The sequence below is a fragment of the Danio rerio genome, chromosome 10 (assembly GCF_052040795.2).
Source record: "Danio rerio strain M-AB ecotype USA chromosome 10, GRCz13ab, whole genome shotgun sequence".
In the NCBI taxonomy this organism is placed as follows: Eukaryota; Metazoa; Chordata; class Actinopteri; order Cypriniformes; family Danionidae; genus Danio; species Danio rerio.
In genome coordinates, this window is record NC_141030.1 from 6,741,883 (window position 1) to 6,760,000 (window position 18,118).

At 38.5% G+C, this 18,118-nt stretch overlaps 2 protein-coding genes across 2 annotated transcripts in view; both read left to right on the top strand.

Moving 5' to 3' along the window:
• The window catches only part of tln1 (talin 1), a 1,269,505-nt gene that overhangs the window by 375,732 nt on the left and 875,655 nt on the right, over positions 1–18,118 (top strand). The window lies entirely within an intron of this gene.
• reep5 (receptor accessory protein 5) overlaps positions 2,192–18,118 on the top strand; it is a 21,729-nt gene continuing 5,802 nt past the window's right edge. The window contains 3 exon segments of the mRNA NM_200058.1: positions 2,192–2,377; positions 2,575–2,668; positions 16,668–16,806. Of these exon segments, the coding sequence (NP_956352.1) occupies positions 2,260–2,377; positions 2,575–2,668; positions 16,668–16,806 (351 nt within the window). The 5' untranslated portion in view covers positions 2,192–2,259.

Here is an 18,118-nt window from a genome sequence, read left to right on the forward strand (position 1 = left end):
TCTTGAGATTAGGCGGGACCAATGACAGCGCGCAAATTCTGTTTGACCTATCACAGTCACGCTCGGTTTAACGAACATCGCCAACAACCAATCACAGAGGGCTTCAGTGGTTAACATGTTTGGCTGGTTGGTGTTTTTTATGTATTTTTATTATAACATTAACATTTTAAAAGTACTAAAAATATACATATATAAGCATAAATCAAATGCAAAAATACAAAATGTACACATGTAATAATCAAATAAATACATTGTAGAATTCACAAAGTTTTACAAAAGTCTCTACTAATACTGTATATAAGCATAATTCAGTCATCAATACCTTAAATTCGGTTTCTTATAGGTAAATTTACATTCATGAATGTAAAATTTTGTTATCAAAATAAATAAATTAATTAAATAAATTAAAAAAATCCTATTGACTAGGGTATATAATAAAGCCAAAAAGTACATTTTCCCACAACAATGAAAGGGGTTCAGAACACTATAATTTCTTATTAATAAATCTTTGACTGAGTATGCACAATGCCAAAATAAGTGTAAAAGTGTCTCCTCATATTCATTACAAAAAATACAGTTCACATCAATTTCCTTTTAAACTTTTTGTAAGTAATGTTTTGCTGTATAAAATCTGTGGAGAAGTTTATAGGTTATTTCTTTAATTTTATTTCTAACATGATAATTCTGTGGTAATGATGGCACTGCATGCTGGTCGGCAAACTACATTTGGGCCAGTTGTGGATAGGAGGGGTGGCCCAGATCAGTGTAGTGATCGTTTACAGTGTTTAGGTAACATTAGGCTGGGTTATGGCTCCGTTTTTGGGGTTTCTGGTTAAAGGGTGGTGTTGATCAGGTTAACTGGTCAGTTCAGGGCCAGTTAAAAGGATATAAATTGGTAGAGATTCGGGCCTGTTATGGTCCATGTGTGGCTCTTTTCTTTAATCCAGTTATGGGCCACTTCAGGACCGTCATTCTTTGTGGTACTTGGGCCGAGGGAAAGTTATTGTGTGGCCCGGAGCTGGGCCAGAAAACATTTTCTATGTGGGTTTGTCGACTGTAACATTTTACAAGGCTTTTTAGTGGGTTTGTAGAACATTATTCGGGTATTAGACCCTACAAACAATATAGCAATAGTTACATTTGCATATGCAAATATATATATATATATATATATATATATATATATATATATATATATATATATATATATATATATATATTTGAACCTGACTGTTGTAGCAAAGAATTCTGGCTCAGATTTGGCATAAAGCTGTCACAGCTGGCATTCATCCGGCACTGGCATACAGCATGTGGGTCAAACATGACCCGGGTTTGGCAGAGGTGGCACCGTCTCGGCACACAAGATTTGGGCCAGATGTAAAATGTTGTATTTGGCCCAGATTTTAGCAATTGATATGTGGGCCATGTGACTTTGGTCAGTCTTGACCCACATTTAAAATACATTAAAATAATTTTTGAGTTAAGAAAAAAATTCTACCAATTAGATCGCTTTGAGCAAAAAGCATGCCCATAGTGTGCCTAAAGCACAACGCTTCATGGGTGTATCAATTCATTGCAATCATGACACACAACCTATCTGGCCAGGTTCAGACCCAGTTATGAGTTATTAACTTGGTTGAGACTTGACCCAGATTTGGTCCGTGTTTGGCCCTTGTCTGGAAGCCAAATTTGGTCCAGTCATGTAGGCTACCGTAATTCCCCGCGGCATGTGGGCCAAGCAAAACCTGATTGTGTTGGCCAGAGCTGGGCCAGAGATATTTTGCAATGTGGGGAACGTCAATATGAAAGCTATTCAAACTGCTATTTACTCCGCTCTTGCACTTTTTCAGGATTAATGGACTTCTATTATTTGTTTTTTTCTTTTTTCCACTTTGTATTATAAATGTATCCCCTGTAATGGTATATATTTAAATATAAAAGACTTTTATGTGATTTTGTTACACTGTAAACAGGATATCTTGTCTGCATTCAGCCTTTCGTACAAACACATTTATAAATAAATCTGTACACATGTTTGGAGAGTGACATTTATTAAAATAAACGATGTTAAAAATAATACGAGCTCTTTCATGGCCCGCTCCTCTGACGACCGGGTGTGGTCGAGGAAGTGGTGCCGTGACGTCACGCCCTCAGCGTGTAAAGTGACACTGATCTGGTGAGAGTAGCGGGAGTTGTTGGGCTGCTGTTCATGAGTTTTACTTCACATTGCAACAAAACCACCATCCCTTCAGACAAATCATGGCGGCCGCGTTAAAACAGCGCTTCGACAATGCCCTCCACGAGAAAAATATGGTGACGGACTTGTTGGCGAAGATTGAGGCGAAGACTGGAGTGAACAGGTCGTACATCGCATATGGTGAGTATTGCGGGAAGCAGATCTTTACCAGGAACACATGCGTGCTAGTCGTTTTCTACACGGAAATATGACCCAGCCTAACCCAACCGTTTTACTAGTATGTTTGGGACTTGTTTATTCACGACTAAGCTTATTACATAATGGATGAAAACGTCGACGGAGCTGACAGGAGGCTGATGCTATCTTTTGTCTTGCAGCTGTCATCGCGTTCATTGCTATTTATCTGGTGATCGGATACGGCGCTTCTCTGCTCTGCAACCTCATCGGATTCGTCTATCCTGCCTACATATCGTGAGTTTGAACTGAAATTCATGTTTCTGGCCAAAACTAGCTGTTAACTCCGATCTGTCGTCACACTGCAGGTCATTACATCATCACCGCGGTTCCAAAATATTGACGTCATCATAGAAGTCAGTGGAGTGGTTTGGCCCTAGTTAGGTGTGCATTATAATATATTCATATATTATTTGTTTTTTTTAACATTTAGATTCAGATATTATTGCATGAAGTTGATTCATATCACAGGAACTCTAAAATGGTAATTCTTCGACTATTTATGGCTCAAATGTCTATAAAACTGTCAAAACATCAAAACAAAACATAAATATTTCTCTAAAAAGTGTTTAAATCAAATAAACAGGCTACATTTGACTTGAACAAACGTTCACTTTCATTTGAAAACTGATTAGGATCTAACACTGATGTGGTTTGTCCATCACTAGCGGAGGTTCTAGACCAGAGTGACTGTTGTGGGCCGGGCAGGGGCCACTTGTACTTTTAGTGAGCACACTTTTAACATGCATCACAAACTACTTAATCAGTTTTTCAAAGTCATTTTTTATTCATGCATCACTCTGCAGTCTTCACGAACAAGCTAATTAACAAACTTAAACTCAAAATAATCTTCCTTGTTAATTTATTTGACAAGTAACTTTGTGTTGTAGTAGGACAACACATTATTAATATTCAAGTACATCAAGGCACATCTGTGCACCTGTAAACTTTTAACAGACGCAGTTGAAGTACATATTTTGCCCTCCCATTAATTTAAAATAATGTTTCCCATGTGATCTTTAATTAACCAAGAACATTTTCACAGTATTTCCTATAAAACAAACATAATTCTTCTGGAGTCATAATAAGTCTTATTTCTTGTAGTTTAATAAAAAGAAAAAATTAATGTCAGGATTATTAGCCTCACATTTACTTTAGACCTATATGTTTTCGATTGTCTACATACCAAACCAGTCATACAACAACTTGACTAAATATTCTAACTTTCCTTGTTAACACAACCTAGTAAAGTTATTATTTTAAATAATTATTTTTAGGGGGCAGGGCTCAACAATAAGGACTGCCTGGTGGCCCGGGGCCAGCATGAAAGACACTCGGGACAGTAGACAGGATTGTTACTGGCCCCTATCAGCCAGTAACGATGAGCACGTTTTTTTTTTGTAACTTGGTAACAACCATTACAGCGAAAAGATGGCAACATGGTGGCAAAATTAAACAATGAGGCTAAAAGAAAACATCTGTTTCTAAAGTCTTAGAAGCAGACAATTACATGGGTACAAAAAGAAACAGAAAAAAGCACACACACAAAAAAACAGTTGTCAGTTTGGCAAGCCATTTTTATAAAAAAAATATTTAGAATTGCATCAAAATACCAGCACATGTTTCATACTGCTCTTTCATTTGCATAAAATCTTGAATTTGGCTCATTATACATTTATTAACATATTTAAAATGTTTAAATTCTAGATTCACAGGCATAATTTTGCCACTATTTAAAATATGTGACTAAGAAATTGCTATTAACTTTTTCGTTTTTTTTGGTGGGGCCAGTGAAAATTTTGGCAGGGCAAGTAAAAATCTCAACCAATGGCCCGATCGGACCCGTATAAAAAATCCTTAGTGTTGAACCCTGGGGGGTTTTCACTTTTAATTGGAAAGGACAGTGAAGGTTACAGACAGGAAAGTATTGGGAGCAGAGAGAGGGCAAGGGTCGGCAAAGGACCTTGAGCCAGGAATCGAACTCTGGTTGCCATGAGCTCCATGGTGCTATATGGCTATGCACTTAACCACTAGGTTATTGGCACAGACACATAGGCTGTTTCTCAATATGCGTTCTTCAGCGGTCTTGCGTCCTCGTGTTCTTGTGAAACGTCATCATCAGCTGCCTAAGTTCAGTTCCAATACTCAAGACCGCAAGTACGGAGGACGCGTGAAACTTCCCGGATGTGTTCTTGATATCGAGGATGCATTGATGCAGACTTGAGCACCGAACTTGCTCTAGAAGTCCCAGAAGTCATTGCGACTGGAGGTGGGAAGCGTTGCATTTTATCTAGATTTATTATTAAAGTTCATAGATATGAATTATTTACCTCAGGAGTTTCCCTAAATGAAACGGTGAATATAAACATTACCATGGACATCTTAATAAAGGAATAAACACATTAGGGGTGTTTGTTTGCTGAAATTCGTATTAAAATCTGTTTTATTTATATTGTGCAACATATATTTAAACTGTTTTTTATGCAAAGTATATATTTAAAAAGGGGAAAAACAATAAATCGTTGTATGAAGGCTGTAATGTTTAAATAATTTACCATTTAAAACACGTGAAGGTCATGTGACCATCAGGAAGAACGCAGCATCTCAATTCTCAAAGGACGCGTTCTCTGCCCTCGCGGTCTCCTGAGTTCGTTCTTCCGAGGACACCTGGCAAGACCGGTCTCCACAAGAACACAAGTCCGTTCTCTGCGTTCTTGGAATTGAGAAACAGCCATAGTTTAGGTTTTAAATTACACTTTAATCTGAATCAAAAACTATAGAATACTTAAAGGGACTTTAATCTGAATACAACTATCTTGCAAAATATTGGGCACTGACTGGGACAGGTAAAGTATTATTAGAATTTAGTTAAACTATTATGTTATAAAGCGTGTTGTAATAAATCATGTGTTGAACACTCATGCTTTGTCACGACTGAAAACAAAAACGAATGAAGGCAAAACTACACAAGTTAAATCTTATGGCACATGACCGTGACTGAAAACTACATTTGATCAATGTGTTACATCAATCTGTTTTCTGGTACTTGCTAACTGTTTGTAAATTCAAGACTGCATTTCCTCACATAAAACTATTTAAACTCAATTTTTGATAAATAATAGCCTGTGCTTAGCCGAGGACTACTTATGTTAAAAGTTTTAAAATCGCTATTGAAAACAAAAGTCTTACGCCTGTTTCACACCGCAAGCGTCAGCGCGTATGTCGAGCAGAAGCAACACGCAGGCATTTGCCTTTCACACCAGCTGCGTCTGTCTATTCTATCTAGTTACCCATGTCTCTCTATATACAAATACACTTTTTAAACTTTTCATCTACACCAAGGCCCCTCCTATGCTGTTTCTTTAACCTGCAAATGTTTATTTAACAAATTTTATAGATCAAATAGTACTGTATGCTTCTCAAGCTATATGAGAAGTGTCTACAGTCAGAAGACAATCGCCTGTGATATCATGTCATTTGTTTTTTGATTGTCAGGTTGCTGTAGACTGTAGTTATAATAATATTTATACAATATAGTTATAATGATATTTATACATGATCAAACTAGTGTTACTTTCTCCCCTTCAGTGATGTCCAGCGGCAGAATAACAGCTCGTTAATTCATGCTCGTGCAGAGGATGAGACGGACAAAAAAAACCAATGCATGCCATTCTTTTACTTATTTTCGTGTTGTCAGATTCACAGTGCAAACAGCTCCCGGTAGGAATAACTCGAGTGAACATAAAACAAAGCCGATTAAAACTTTCTTCCTCTGCTCAGCTGCACAGAACACAGCGAGTTAACATCATCCAGCATGCGTGTCGAAATACACTACCCACAATACACTTCGCTATGGACTACAAATCCCGTAAATGTTCTATTTCCCCTCTCCTGAAACACTAGCGTGCAACTTAAGCAAAACTGATACTAAAATTGTTTTACATTTGGTTTTGTAGTTCGGGCTTAAATAAATGTTTGTTGCCGTTTTTTATCATTTTAAGTTCATTTGAATGACTATACGAAAACCATTTGACATTATTAACGCATCTATTGGGTAAAATTGCTACTTTTTACTGTTATTCAATGTGTTTTGGTCATTATCAATGCACTGTCACTTTAATTGAGCGTGAGCAGCGCGTCAAAAATAGACCCAGCGCCGAAACTCGCTGCACTGCTGCTTCTGCGACGTTCACGCCTCGCTTTGACGCGCTGTTGCTGCGTGCGGTATGAAAGCTCTAATCTATTAACATGGACGCCGAAAACACACGCGCTGCTCATGCTCTGCTTACGCACCGCTGACGCTTGTGGTGTGAAACAGACGTAATATTATCAACAGTGGACATTTTTATGATGTTTTTCACAACATGAACATGACTGAAGTTGAATCTTTTTATTACGTGTGCCAGTTTGGTTAACTTAAGACAAATGCGAGGAACTGATGCAAGCAGCACCGTCACTAACAGAGAGAGCGAGTGCGTGCGACACAGAGAGCACACAAGAGAGGCCTCAGTCATATCTCCACAGTATGCCACCGATGGCTGATCTCGCTTCTCTGTGGCGTTTGACACAAAAATACGCCAGGGGGAAAGGCCTATGTGAAAAGGCTAAATATACATTTACGAAAGTTCTGCTGATTTGTTTCAGCAGGAAATGAAAGATGATTAGTGGTTCTTGGCGTCAAACACTACCGGCACTTTGAGCTAAAAACGTATAGCTAAAAACAAAATAAATATATTTGTTCGATATATTTCCACCATCAATTTACAAAACAGATTTTATTAGGGCTGTATTCATCATAATTACGGCACACATATGTCTTGCAATTGATTTAGTAGAAATTATTAAGCTTTGTCAATTAAAATAGTAACGCAAATTAATCAACACAAAGTAAATTTTTAACATCCTAATGCAAATCATCAAATCAATTGCTGAACGGATTCAGAATCACTAAAAGCTACTGATTCACTGTAGGGCTGTGCAAAAATATCGATATATCTAACTATCGCGATAATTTCTTTCACGATAGTGTATCGATAGTCCGAGTTGAAGTATCGATGCAAGTCGTGCCAAACAGCCTCCTCCTCTGCTCCAGTAGATGTCGCTAACACGCTACCAACAAAACGCAAAGTAGATCTGTATCAGAAGTAAGCAAGAGTGAGCATGGTGGAAAATATAAAGGCGCCTCCAGCTTTTAGAGCTGACGTGTGGCTGCACTTTGGTTTTAAGACTATACCAGAGTACTGACAATAAATGCCATTTGCGAGCTTTGCAAATCTATCTTAAAATATTTAAGAAACACAACGAACTTGTGCTATCACTTAACAAGACACCACGCAGATGAATTAGCAGCACTGTGAACTCAACCGAAACCTCTTGATTCAAGGCAAACTACACTGGATAACATCAACAAGCTTCTGTCTACCTCAATTAACATTGCGGAGTTACTGAAAACTGCATAGGAGGAATGGGACATAAAATGGAAGGACCTGTCGTTGTAACGGCAGCAAGTTGACATGTCAGTTGTTTTAAACCATTCCTGAGCGCTGCGTTTGGTGTTTTTAGGTGCAAAGATGCTTAATGCTTGAATGCCTACTAAATTTGCGCATGTGGAGGTGAAAACTGGTTGCACAACAACAATTTTATGCACTCGCACAAATGCTCCCAAAAATATTTTAAGGTTGCATTAAATTTCGGGCGCAAATGCAACCAAACGGTCGCAATTTCGAGCCCCGATTTTGGACACTTTAGGTTCTAATAGTTTACCGCATATTAGGGCACTGTGTTCCTGTTTTATGTTCACTTAATGCATTTACATTTTTTTTACTTGCTTTAGTTTTATAAATTGTTTATTTCCTTTATAGGTAGAGCTGTGCAATTAATCGAAAATCCGATTTCGATTTTGGCTTTTAACGATTATGAAAAACCATTAATCGACCATTAAACCATTAAACCATTAACCACGTGTGAAAACTCTGCCTCTGCAAAGCTCAGTTCCACGTGAAAATGACTAAAAGCATGTGCTTTAATGTAACTTTTCATATTTTTAAAAGCGCAAAAGAGCACGTGCTGTTGTGTGTGTGTGCGCGCCGTGCTTAGCCTCGGACAGGTAGCGTGTGTGTGTTTGCGCGCGCGCCGCGCTTAGCCTCGGACAGCAGAGCGCACACACACATCTAACGTGATCTTAATGTGAGCGCTTTAATGGTCAAATACATGCACATTTGTGTCAGAGCGCGGTGTTTAGTGATTATTCATATTAACCCTCATTTGTGTAATAAACTAACAAGTTGAGAATCAAAAGACACGAGAAAGAGAAACCATATCAGAGCCGCACTGTTCTTAAAGTTACAGTGTGCGGTATTCCTGCTGCTGCCTACTGTTTTTATAAATAATCAATAATAAAATCAAAAATACAGTGAAGATGCTTAAAGCAAAGTTTAAACATACCAGATTTAATAACTCATTTCTAATAACTGATTTCTTTTATCTTTGCTATGATGACAGCACATTATATTTTACTAGATGTTTTTCAAGACACTCAGCTTAAAGTGACATTCAAAGGCTTAATTAGGGTAAATAGGCAAGTCATTGTATAACAGGAGTTTCTTCTGCAGACAATCAAACATGTATTGCTTAAATGGGCTAATAATATCGAGCTATTAAAATAGGTTTCAAAATATTCAAACCTGCTTTTATTCTAGCTGAAATAAAACAAATAAGCCTTTCTCCAGAAGAAAAAAATATTATAGGAAATACTGTAACAAAAACCCTCTGTTAAACATAATTTGGGAAATATTTATAAATAAAAATAAATTCACAGAAGGGCGAATAATTTTGACTTCAACTGATAATCGTTTTGAATAATCGTGATTACAACTATGACCAAAATAATCGTGATTATGATTTTTTCCATAATCGAGCAGCCCTATTTATACGTGACATATAGTGGCATATACATTTTAGTTAAGTGTTTAATAACAATATGCATTTAATTCATTTCAGTGAGTTCTCTGTTCAATCACACTGTGCAGTTCTAATGAATTGAAATGGATAGAAAATAAATTAGAATTGGAATTTTAATTCGTCTGCTGACTTTATCAAGTTGTCAATATAACATGACGCACATACTAATACAAACTATTGCAATATATGACAATATTTATTGTATCGCAATATATCGGGTTATATATATATTGTATCGTGACCTATGTATCGTGATATGTATCATATCGTGAGGCCCTTGCCAATACACATCATTCTTCATTCATTTATTCATTTTTCTTCGGCTTAGTGGAATGAACCACCAACTTATCCAGCATATGTTTTGCACAGCAGATGCCTTTCCAGCTGCATCATAGTACTGGAAAACACCCATACGCACTAATTCACTCACACACTTATACACTACGGCCAATTTAGTTTATCCAATTTACCTATAGCGCATGTCTTTGGACTATGGGGGAGTACCCGGAGGAAACCCATGCCAACACGGAAAGAACAGGCAAACTCCACACAGAAATGCCAAATGACCCAGCTGGGACTCGAACCAGCGACCTTCCTGCAGTGAGGCGACAGTGCTGATCACTGATTCACCATGTCACCCCTGTTTGCTTTAATAAAGTGGAAATGCACAAAGTAACAGGCAATGTTTTTTAAGGGTTAGTTCACCCAAAAATAAAAATGATGTGCTTAAATACTCAGCCTTATGCTGTTCCAAACCCCTGAGACTTTCATTCATCTTCAGAACATAAATGAAGTATGCTAGATGAAATCCGGGAGGTCTTTTACCATTCATAGATGCGTACTCCTTACTTCATACTCGCTACCAGTAGCTCAGAGTTTGTCCCGGGGGCATGAATGAAATGTTGCTGAATGAAAGTGAAACTGCTGAAAATGAAATGCCAAACATTACATGAATTCTTTTAATGTTCAGCTTGTGGAAAGTATTTCGATTTCTCATGTGAAATTGTACAGGGAGAAGCCAGTCAGAGTTTATAGCAAAATATTTTGCAGCATTTGCATGTGCTTTACAGCAGAGAATTCATTCATGGAGAAGTCAAATAATATAGATAAAAAAGCCATTAAATACTTTTGCATTTTGTATCAGTTGAATTATTTTCTATTTTCCATTCATATATTTCATCATTTAAGATCTCTTAAAAACAAAATGTGCAAAAAGAAAAAAAAAAAAAGAGATGGAGAGTTTCCCAGAGATGGCTTGTGGCTGGAAGGGCATCCTCTGCGTAAAAAAATGTGCTGAATAAGTTGGCGGTTCATTCCGCTGTGGCGACCCCAAGTGTGCCACAAGCCTGTGTTTGAGTGAAGGTCTCGGTCGTTAGATCGCCCCCTGGGGGCTGGCTGCAGTACAAGTTATAAAGCCCGCCTCCTCCGTGTTAATGAAGGAGACTTGAGCCCAAATAAAAAAATGTATTACACTTGCAATAAAATGTCCCGAAAGATGGTTCAGGTCGATTAACGCACTGGTTATTGTGCTGAAATAGGTGCAGATCTTCATTTTTGTAAACAGTTTGTTTTTAGCAGTAATTTAATGCTGGGCGTGTCATCGTGATTGACAGCTGTGATTGACAGTTTCTCAAAGCAGCGTGTCTGAGCTTCGGCAGAAGACTGAAGTGTTATTATTCGATTTCTGTGTTATTTTACCATGATAAAATGAGTTCAGCAGTAAACTACAGTTTCTGACATACATGATCCTGGTGAAACACTGTTTATTCGCTAAGGTCGGGGCTTTTTCGGGCTTTATTAGTTTGCTGATACACGCCTAACCACCCAGATAGCAAAATACACTCGGCCAGTTCCGGCTAGATTCTCGCCTGCCGGAGACTTACACACACAGAGCTCCGACTGACTACCTCTGCTGGACCTACTCCGGATGCCTGGACTCACTGCTTGATTCCAGCCCGAGTCAATCGAGCCAGATGCGGCGGTCGAGCGAGTCGGTGTTGGCGCTGCTGCATGCGAGCCGGAATCAGCCCGCGACGCCGCGAGTAGGATATGTGCGCTACGGCCCGGAGCTGGCACGATTAAATATATAAAACCTTCATATTTGTTAACGTTATTACATCCATTTGTGTTGATATGACAGCAAACGCATGCTGAGACGTTCGGGGGGCGTGGTTGATTTTACATAAAGCGTTTGGTTGGAAGCTCGACTCCGCTCATTTTCGCGGCTCCTCCTCTGGCTCCATCTGCGTCCTTCTGCGCATGTCAAGACTCCAATTTCAGCAGTCTTTTGGGACAGTTTGTGCCCGTCAAGCAGGCGTTTTGCCCTCAAGGCGTTCAATGGGAAAAGGGGCTGTCGCGTCGTCCATATTTTTTTACAGTCATTGGGCGACCCCAGATTAATAAAGATGTAAGCGTCTTGTCACACCCCTATTCTCATGCAGAACACTCGAGCAGTGAATACAGGCTTTCATTGGATGTACTGAAAAAAAAAAACTGTTTGGCCTGAAAGAATGAACCATATAAAATGTTTGCAGTAATCATGCATCTAAAACGCTATATTGTAATTTAAATGATGCACGCTCTTTCACTTTGTGCAGTGATGCTCCACCTGTAGTGCTCCTGCTCCGCTGCTCCTGACGATGCCCTGAAGCAAAATGATCGCTCTGTGCAACTAAATGAACCCTTTTTTTTTACTAGTTTACTACATGTACTTTGCTATGTTTCCATCTAAAGATTCAAATTAGATTCATGCACAAAACTGTAATATTGAATAAAACATTTTGCGAATTAGGTAGGGTTTCCATCGATGAGTTAGGACAGGGGTCGGCAACCCGTGGCTCTTTAGCGCTGCCCCAGTGGCTCCCTGGAGCTTTTTCAAAAAATGTTTGAAAACGGAAAAAGATGGGGGAGGTAAATATATTTTTGTTTTAATATGGTTTCTATAGGAGGACAAACAATCTTAACGTTTTCCAATGCTGTAAAAGTGTGTAGAATATTTATTTTCAACATTTCTGTCAACGAAGATTTGCATCATAGCCTGCGACACACGGAATAGGCAGGTGGCTGTTGTAAAAAAGCCCATCCCGATCGCTCAGTGATTATTTACAAGGTGCGATCGTTGATATGCAAACTGCATTTGGGAGCAGATTTTGCGAGTGGCGAAAGGAAAAAACGAGACTGTCTTTCCTTGTCACACACCCCTGGAGATTGACCCTTCCTTGTTGAGCACATTCCCAGTAAGGGGCACGTTATGCACGTTCATTTTGATGTTGTTTTTTGGAATCCTCAAAATAAAAAAACATCAAAAATCTGATTTCTTTACTGCATTTCTTTAATTTCATCAAAGCAAAACATGATGCATTAATATTGTAATGAAGTTAAACTTTAACATTAAACATAATTCATTAATATTGTAATGAAGTTAAACTCGAACATTAAACATAATGCATTAATATTGTAATTAAGTTAAACTTGAGACGGCATCGTACAACAGAGTAGTCACGTGGTGCGTCATTCTCTACAGGATGCACTGCAGGAAAAAAAAAAAAACATTTAATCATGAAGGCTCAGTATGTATTTGTAGCCAACTAAATAATTTTTATAGTAGGCTAATATAGCTAATATAAATACATACAGCATGTGTTGCCTTCATTATAAGGCTTATATAAGGCTTTTAATTTTTTGCGGCTCCAGACATATTTGTTTTTGTTTTTTTTGGTCCAGTATGGCTCTTTCAACATTTTGGGTTGCCGACCCCTGAGTTAGGAGAACAAAATCGTCACTTCCTGATAAACTGCTATTAAAAATTGCTATTTGCTGTTGTAGGATAAATTACCTGCATCTTAGAAGATAAAAACCCCATGAACATGCAGTGTTTTTGGAGCTGTGAGACGCACGTTGGGAGTGCAGATGCTCAAAACCAGCCCTTGCCTCTTAAACACGGCCGTCTGCACTAAATGAGCGTTTGCTTGCACCGCTTGTTGCAGGAATGCACAAGTTTCTCCTTGCAAGGTGCTGCAGTCATGTAAATAAGTGATCTTGATAGCAGATTTTCCTCTGATGACTCCTCTTATGCCGAGTTCAGACTGCATGATTTTCAAAGTAGTCGTGTCACAGATGTTTTCACACTGCATGACTATCTGGGCTTGCGTTTCGTCGCTGCTTTGTTTACACTGCAAGATGGATCGGGGACAGGGGCTTTCAGATTGCATGACTTTACTATAGGAAGAATCGCCGACAACTTCGTCCAAACTACGTTCTCATAACTACATAATGAGAAAGAAGCCTTTAATGGGGTAGAACATGTACATGTTTGCTCACCTGGGTTTAAAGGGAATTAGCCATTTCTCCTCAACGTTGATAATAAACTATTTTTTTTCTGTATGAACCTTCAAACAGACACAGTTGCTCCAGAGTCCTGTCAAACCTCCACTAGTTTTTCCTCCATTTCGTGGGTCCAAATAAACCGAAAAAGAGCGCTTTTAACTTCTCCCCCAGCCTCCCGCTGGCCTGCAGCAGCTATACACACACGCACACACAAGTGAAAGCTGCTCTCTCATTGGCTGTAGGCAATCGTTGATGTTATTTTCAGTCAAAACTCAATTCACACGGCATGATTTGAATCGCCGACAGCTCCAGATATTTAGCACGCCAAATATCTCGCAGGCATCGGCGACTCATCGGCGATTTTCTCAGATCGCGTCTTTGATCGTTCATACTGTGTGATTGTCACTCACATGCACGTGCAGCGATTTGCCTGTGATTTCAGGCATTTGTCGGCGATTTCTCAAAACCTGTCGGCGAGCCAAAATCAGGGCTAAAATCACGCAGTCTGAACTAGGCATAACTAAAAGTTTCTGTTCTGTCCTGTTCAATTGTGTGCATGTTTTTTTAATGCACATTTTCAAATGTATGCAGATCTTGCCATTTTTATTAAGAATCTTTTTATTCAATATTCAAAAATGCGCATAAAGGTATGTGAATGGAAACATAATCATAGCCTGGGCAAAGCATACACTCTCCTAAGCAAGTGCACTGTGGAATCAATGAACTACAAGCGACTCATCGCATAATGATGTATTTCCTGACTTGTCCTCGCTCTCTGTGGTCAAAGAACCCAAGTGCGTCAGCTCACATGAGATTTTGTGAAATTCAACACAGCGAAACAGAAACCCCACTGCCAGCTAGCGTTTCCGAAGTGTTATTGTAACACAAACAGAATGCAGAAGTATAAATGCACGACTGCGTTACAGTAATCCGTGAGGGCCACACAAAATCTGCTGACGTTTTTTGCTATTTCTGTGCAGAATTTTGTAAAAAAACACTTTCATATTAGGTAATAATATTACTGAAATTAATTTAAAAACTGAATAAATATGCAGAATTCTGCGTGTGCAGATTCTTCTGTGTGGGCCTAGTAATCAGTCAACGCAGAAGTATAATTCCATAACCTAAGTGCAGCAAAAGAGAAGACTTTTCCCCATTGATTTTAATCTACATGGTGGCTGTTGAAGACTGAGAATCAGCAAACCGCAGGGAAGTAGAGTAGTTGTGTACTGAGAGACAGTGTCAGATATAGGAAGGCTCTACCATATAGAGCTTTATATGATCGTTATCAGCATATGATTGTCCATCCCTGCAAATACCGTCAAAGAAAGCTGAAATGTAGTTTGTTGACAGCTAAGAACTAATGTGGTTTGTTGTTGCCTGCCAAGCACATACCATTTCGCTGGTTACCTCACTAGTCACGAAACGGAGAATATTTCAGAGGCCATTAAACATTTCAATGGTTATTAAAAAAAAATACAGATTTCAAAAGTTTCAACTTTGACACAATTACACCCTATTATTAATGTATTTATGAATCTAGAATCTTCTTGAAGGGATGACAATCGAGTGTTTTAAAAAATGCAGATAGGCAGATCCGTGTTCAGCATGCCAAACCACAGAAGCCCTTGTGACTCATGTGTGTCAGTTAACTTGACTCTAGCATGCAACACTAATCGCCACTAATTTAACCCTGTAAATCCCACTGTGTTGTGTTTCAAACATATTTCTATGGCTCTGTAGAAGATCTGTATGCTCCAGCCTTTCCTGAAAAACCTGTTGCACTTGATTTACTAAATGCATTAGGTTTCTTAATTTATAGTTTACGCTTTTTCTTTGGCAAACAGGCAAACTTTTTGCATTTCAAGTGGTAAATGTGCTTCTGAGTAAACATGACAACAGTTATTATTATTATTATGTTTTTTTAAGATAATTTTTATTATTGAAGCAACTTGCTTATCTGTTCATTTACCTTTACACTATAGAATAGTTTTGTTTGCTATACTGCTCCATTGCTATATTCAATTCAGTTCATCTATAGCACTATTACAATGTGAATTGTGTCAAAGCAGCTTAGCATAGAAGTAAATCGAAACTGCGTCAGTCCAGTTTTCAGAGTTGAAGTTCAGTTTAATTAATTTCAATGTGGTTTAATTATCACTGCTGAAAGTCCAAACACTGAAGAGCAAATCCATCGATGCACAGCTCCACAAGTCCCAACCAAGCAAGCCAGCGGCGACAGTGGCGAGGAACAAAACTTCACCAATTGACTAAAGTGAAGGAAAAAAACCTTGAGAGAAACCAGGCACGGTTGAGCACGACCATTTCTCCTGTGGCCAAACTTCTTGTTCAGAGCTATGCTAAATAATATAATTGATTTACAGGAAATCAGAGTTTCATCTTAATTTGCATTACCGCCAAAGTTAATACTTTTGCTCACTTAAGGCATTTGAGTAGAGTTGAGGCATTTCTTTCCTCAATATTAGCTTCATGTTCTCTCTTTCAGTCTTTATGAGCCAAATACGAGCCAAATGAGGCAAATATTTTATGATTTTATGAGCCAAATATTTTCAGTCTTAATGAGCTAATTAATTATTTAATTAGTTAAAAATATTATTTAATTAATAAAAAAAAACATATATATATATATATATATATATATATATATATATATCAATTATATGAATCTATTCGCCTTTTTCTCATATCGAAAATCTAAAGTTCCCTCTGTTATATGTCAATATGCTTTACTGGGTTAAAAGATCAACGTTCCCGGCTCCTGTCAAAAAACTAAGCAAATATTTAAAGCTCTAAATTATCAATCACCCTCTTTATGTTCTGTCTGTGAACGTAAATTAGTAAATGTGAAATAGTAAAGGACAGCCTTGTAGAGAGAATGCAGACTTGCAGCGGGTATATCACATGTGTGTGACTCTTCATTTATTCGCAGAATCAAAGCCATTGAGAGCCCAGCCAAGGATGATGACACAAAATGGCTGACCTACTGGGTGGTTTATGGAGTGTTCAGCGTGGTGGAGTTCTTCGCCGACATTTTCCTGTCCTGGTTCCCTTTCTACTTCTTGGCCAAGGTATTGTACAGTACATTGTGTTTGCTACAGTCATACGTTTCGTAATTAGAACATGTGCCTGTCACATTAGTGATGTTTCCATTCAGCCTTGCTCATTTAGGGTGCTTTTACACCTGCTTTATTTAGTTCGATTGAATTGCACTAGAGTTCGTTTCCCCTTTTGGTGCGGTTCGTTTGGGCAGGTGAGAATGCAGCAATCGTACTCAAGTGCGCACCAAAAGCGGACCAAATAAGCGTACCGAGACCTGCTTGAAGAGGTGGTCTCGGTACGTTTTAAAGCAAACCCTGGAGCGGTTCGTTTGTGGTGAGAATATGATCCGTACTAAAACAGACCCAACCGCAAAAAGTACTGTGCGTTTTGGACTAATCCAGCTGCCGTAGACCAATGTGCAGTGCATTATGGGATATGGAGGAAAAATATTTGTTGACAGCGCTTTACCAACAAAGAGAGAGAGAGAGAGAGAGGAAAACATTACCTGATCGATCGTTGGTAATATTTCCGCAAGATGACCATGTCGCAGTTTAGCTAAATTAATTCACGCCTCCTTCTGAAGTGACGAGCGATGCATTAAACACTGTTTTCCAGCCGCGGCCGCGCTTCATTCTTAAAATGTATAGTTTGTTTAAAGCAGGCATACAATCAGTCAGCGCAGTCGTCCCTCCTGAGTAAAAACGACATTTTGTCTGCCGGTTTGTTTACTTGTGGGAGTTCATTGGCATTTTCTGCATGTGAATTCTGACCAATCAATAAGCAGTTTAGGAAATATGTTCAACAACATCTGGCCAATGAGAGATGTGGATTTTGTCAGATGACTGCATTTTGGTTCGTTTCAACTGGTTCGGACCAAAGCCAGCAGTGTGGTGTGAAAACGACCCAAAAACGGCAGAAAATGCAACAATGTATCATTTATTACCCTTGGTCCGGCCCAAATGAAGCGAACTACAGATGTGAAAGCACCCTTAACTTGATAACTGTCATGCCTGTTTTTGAGTGTAGGCCTGCAGAGGTAATGTCCATATTTAAATGACTAATTCTGGAACGCTTTTAAATATAATCCTCATTCTGGTCTTGTTTAAAAGAAGAGACTTTGAAGTTTAAAAAACATCTCATGAAATTACAAATAATACAATAATAGAAGCACTCATAAAACCTTTGTTAAGTTTTATATTGATTTTAGCAAATGCTTAAATGAATTCATGTACACCGCCTGATCAAAGTCGCCTATCCTCGTTTTAAGAACAACAAATAATAACTTGACTTCTAGTTGATCATTTGGCATCAGAAGTGGCTTATATGTAAGGCAAAGGCCTC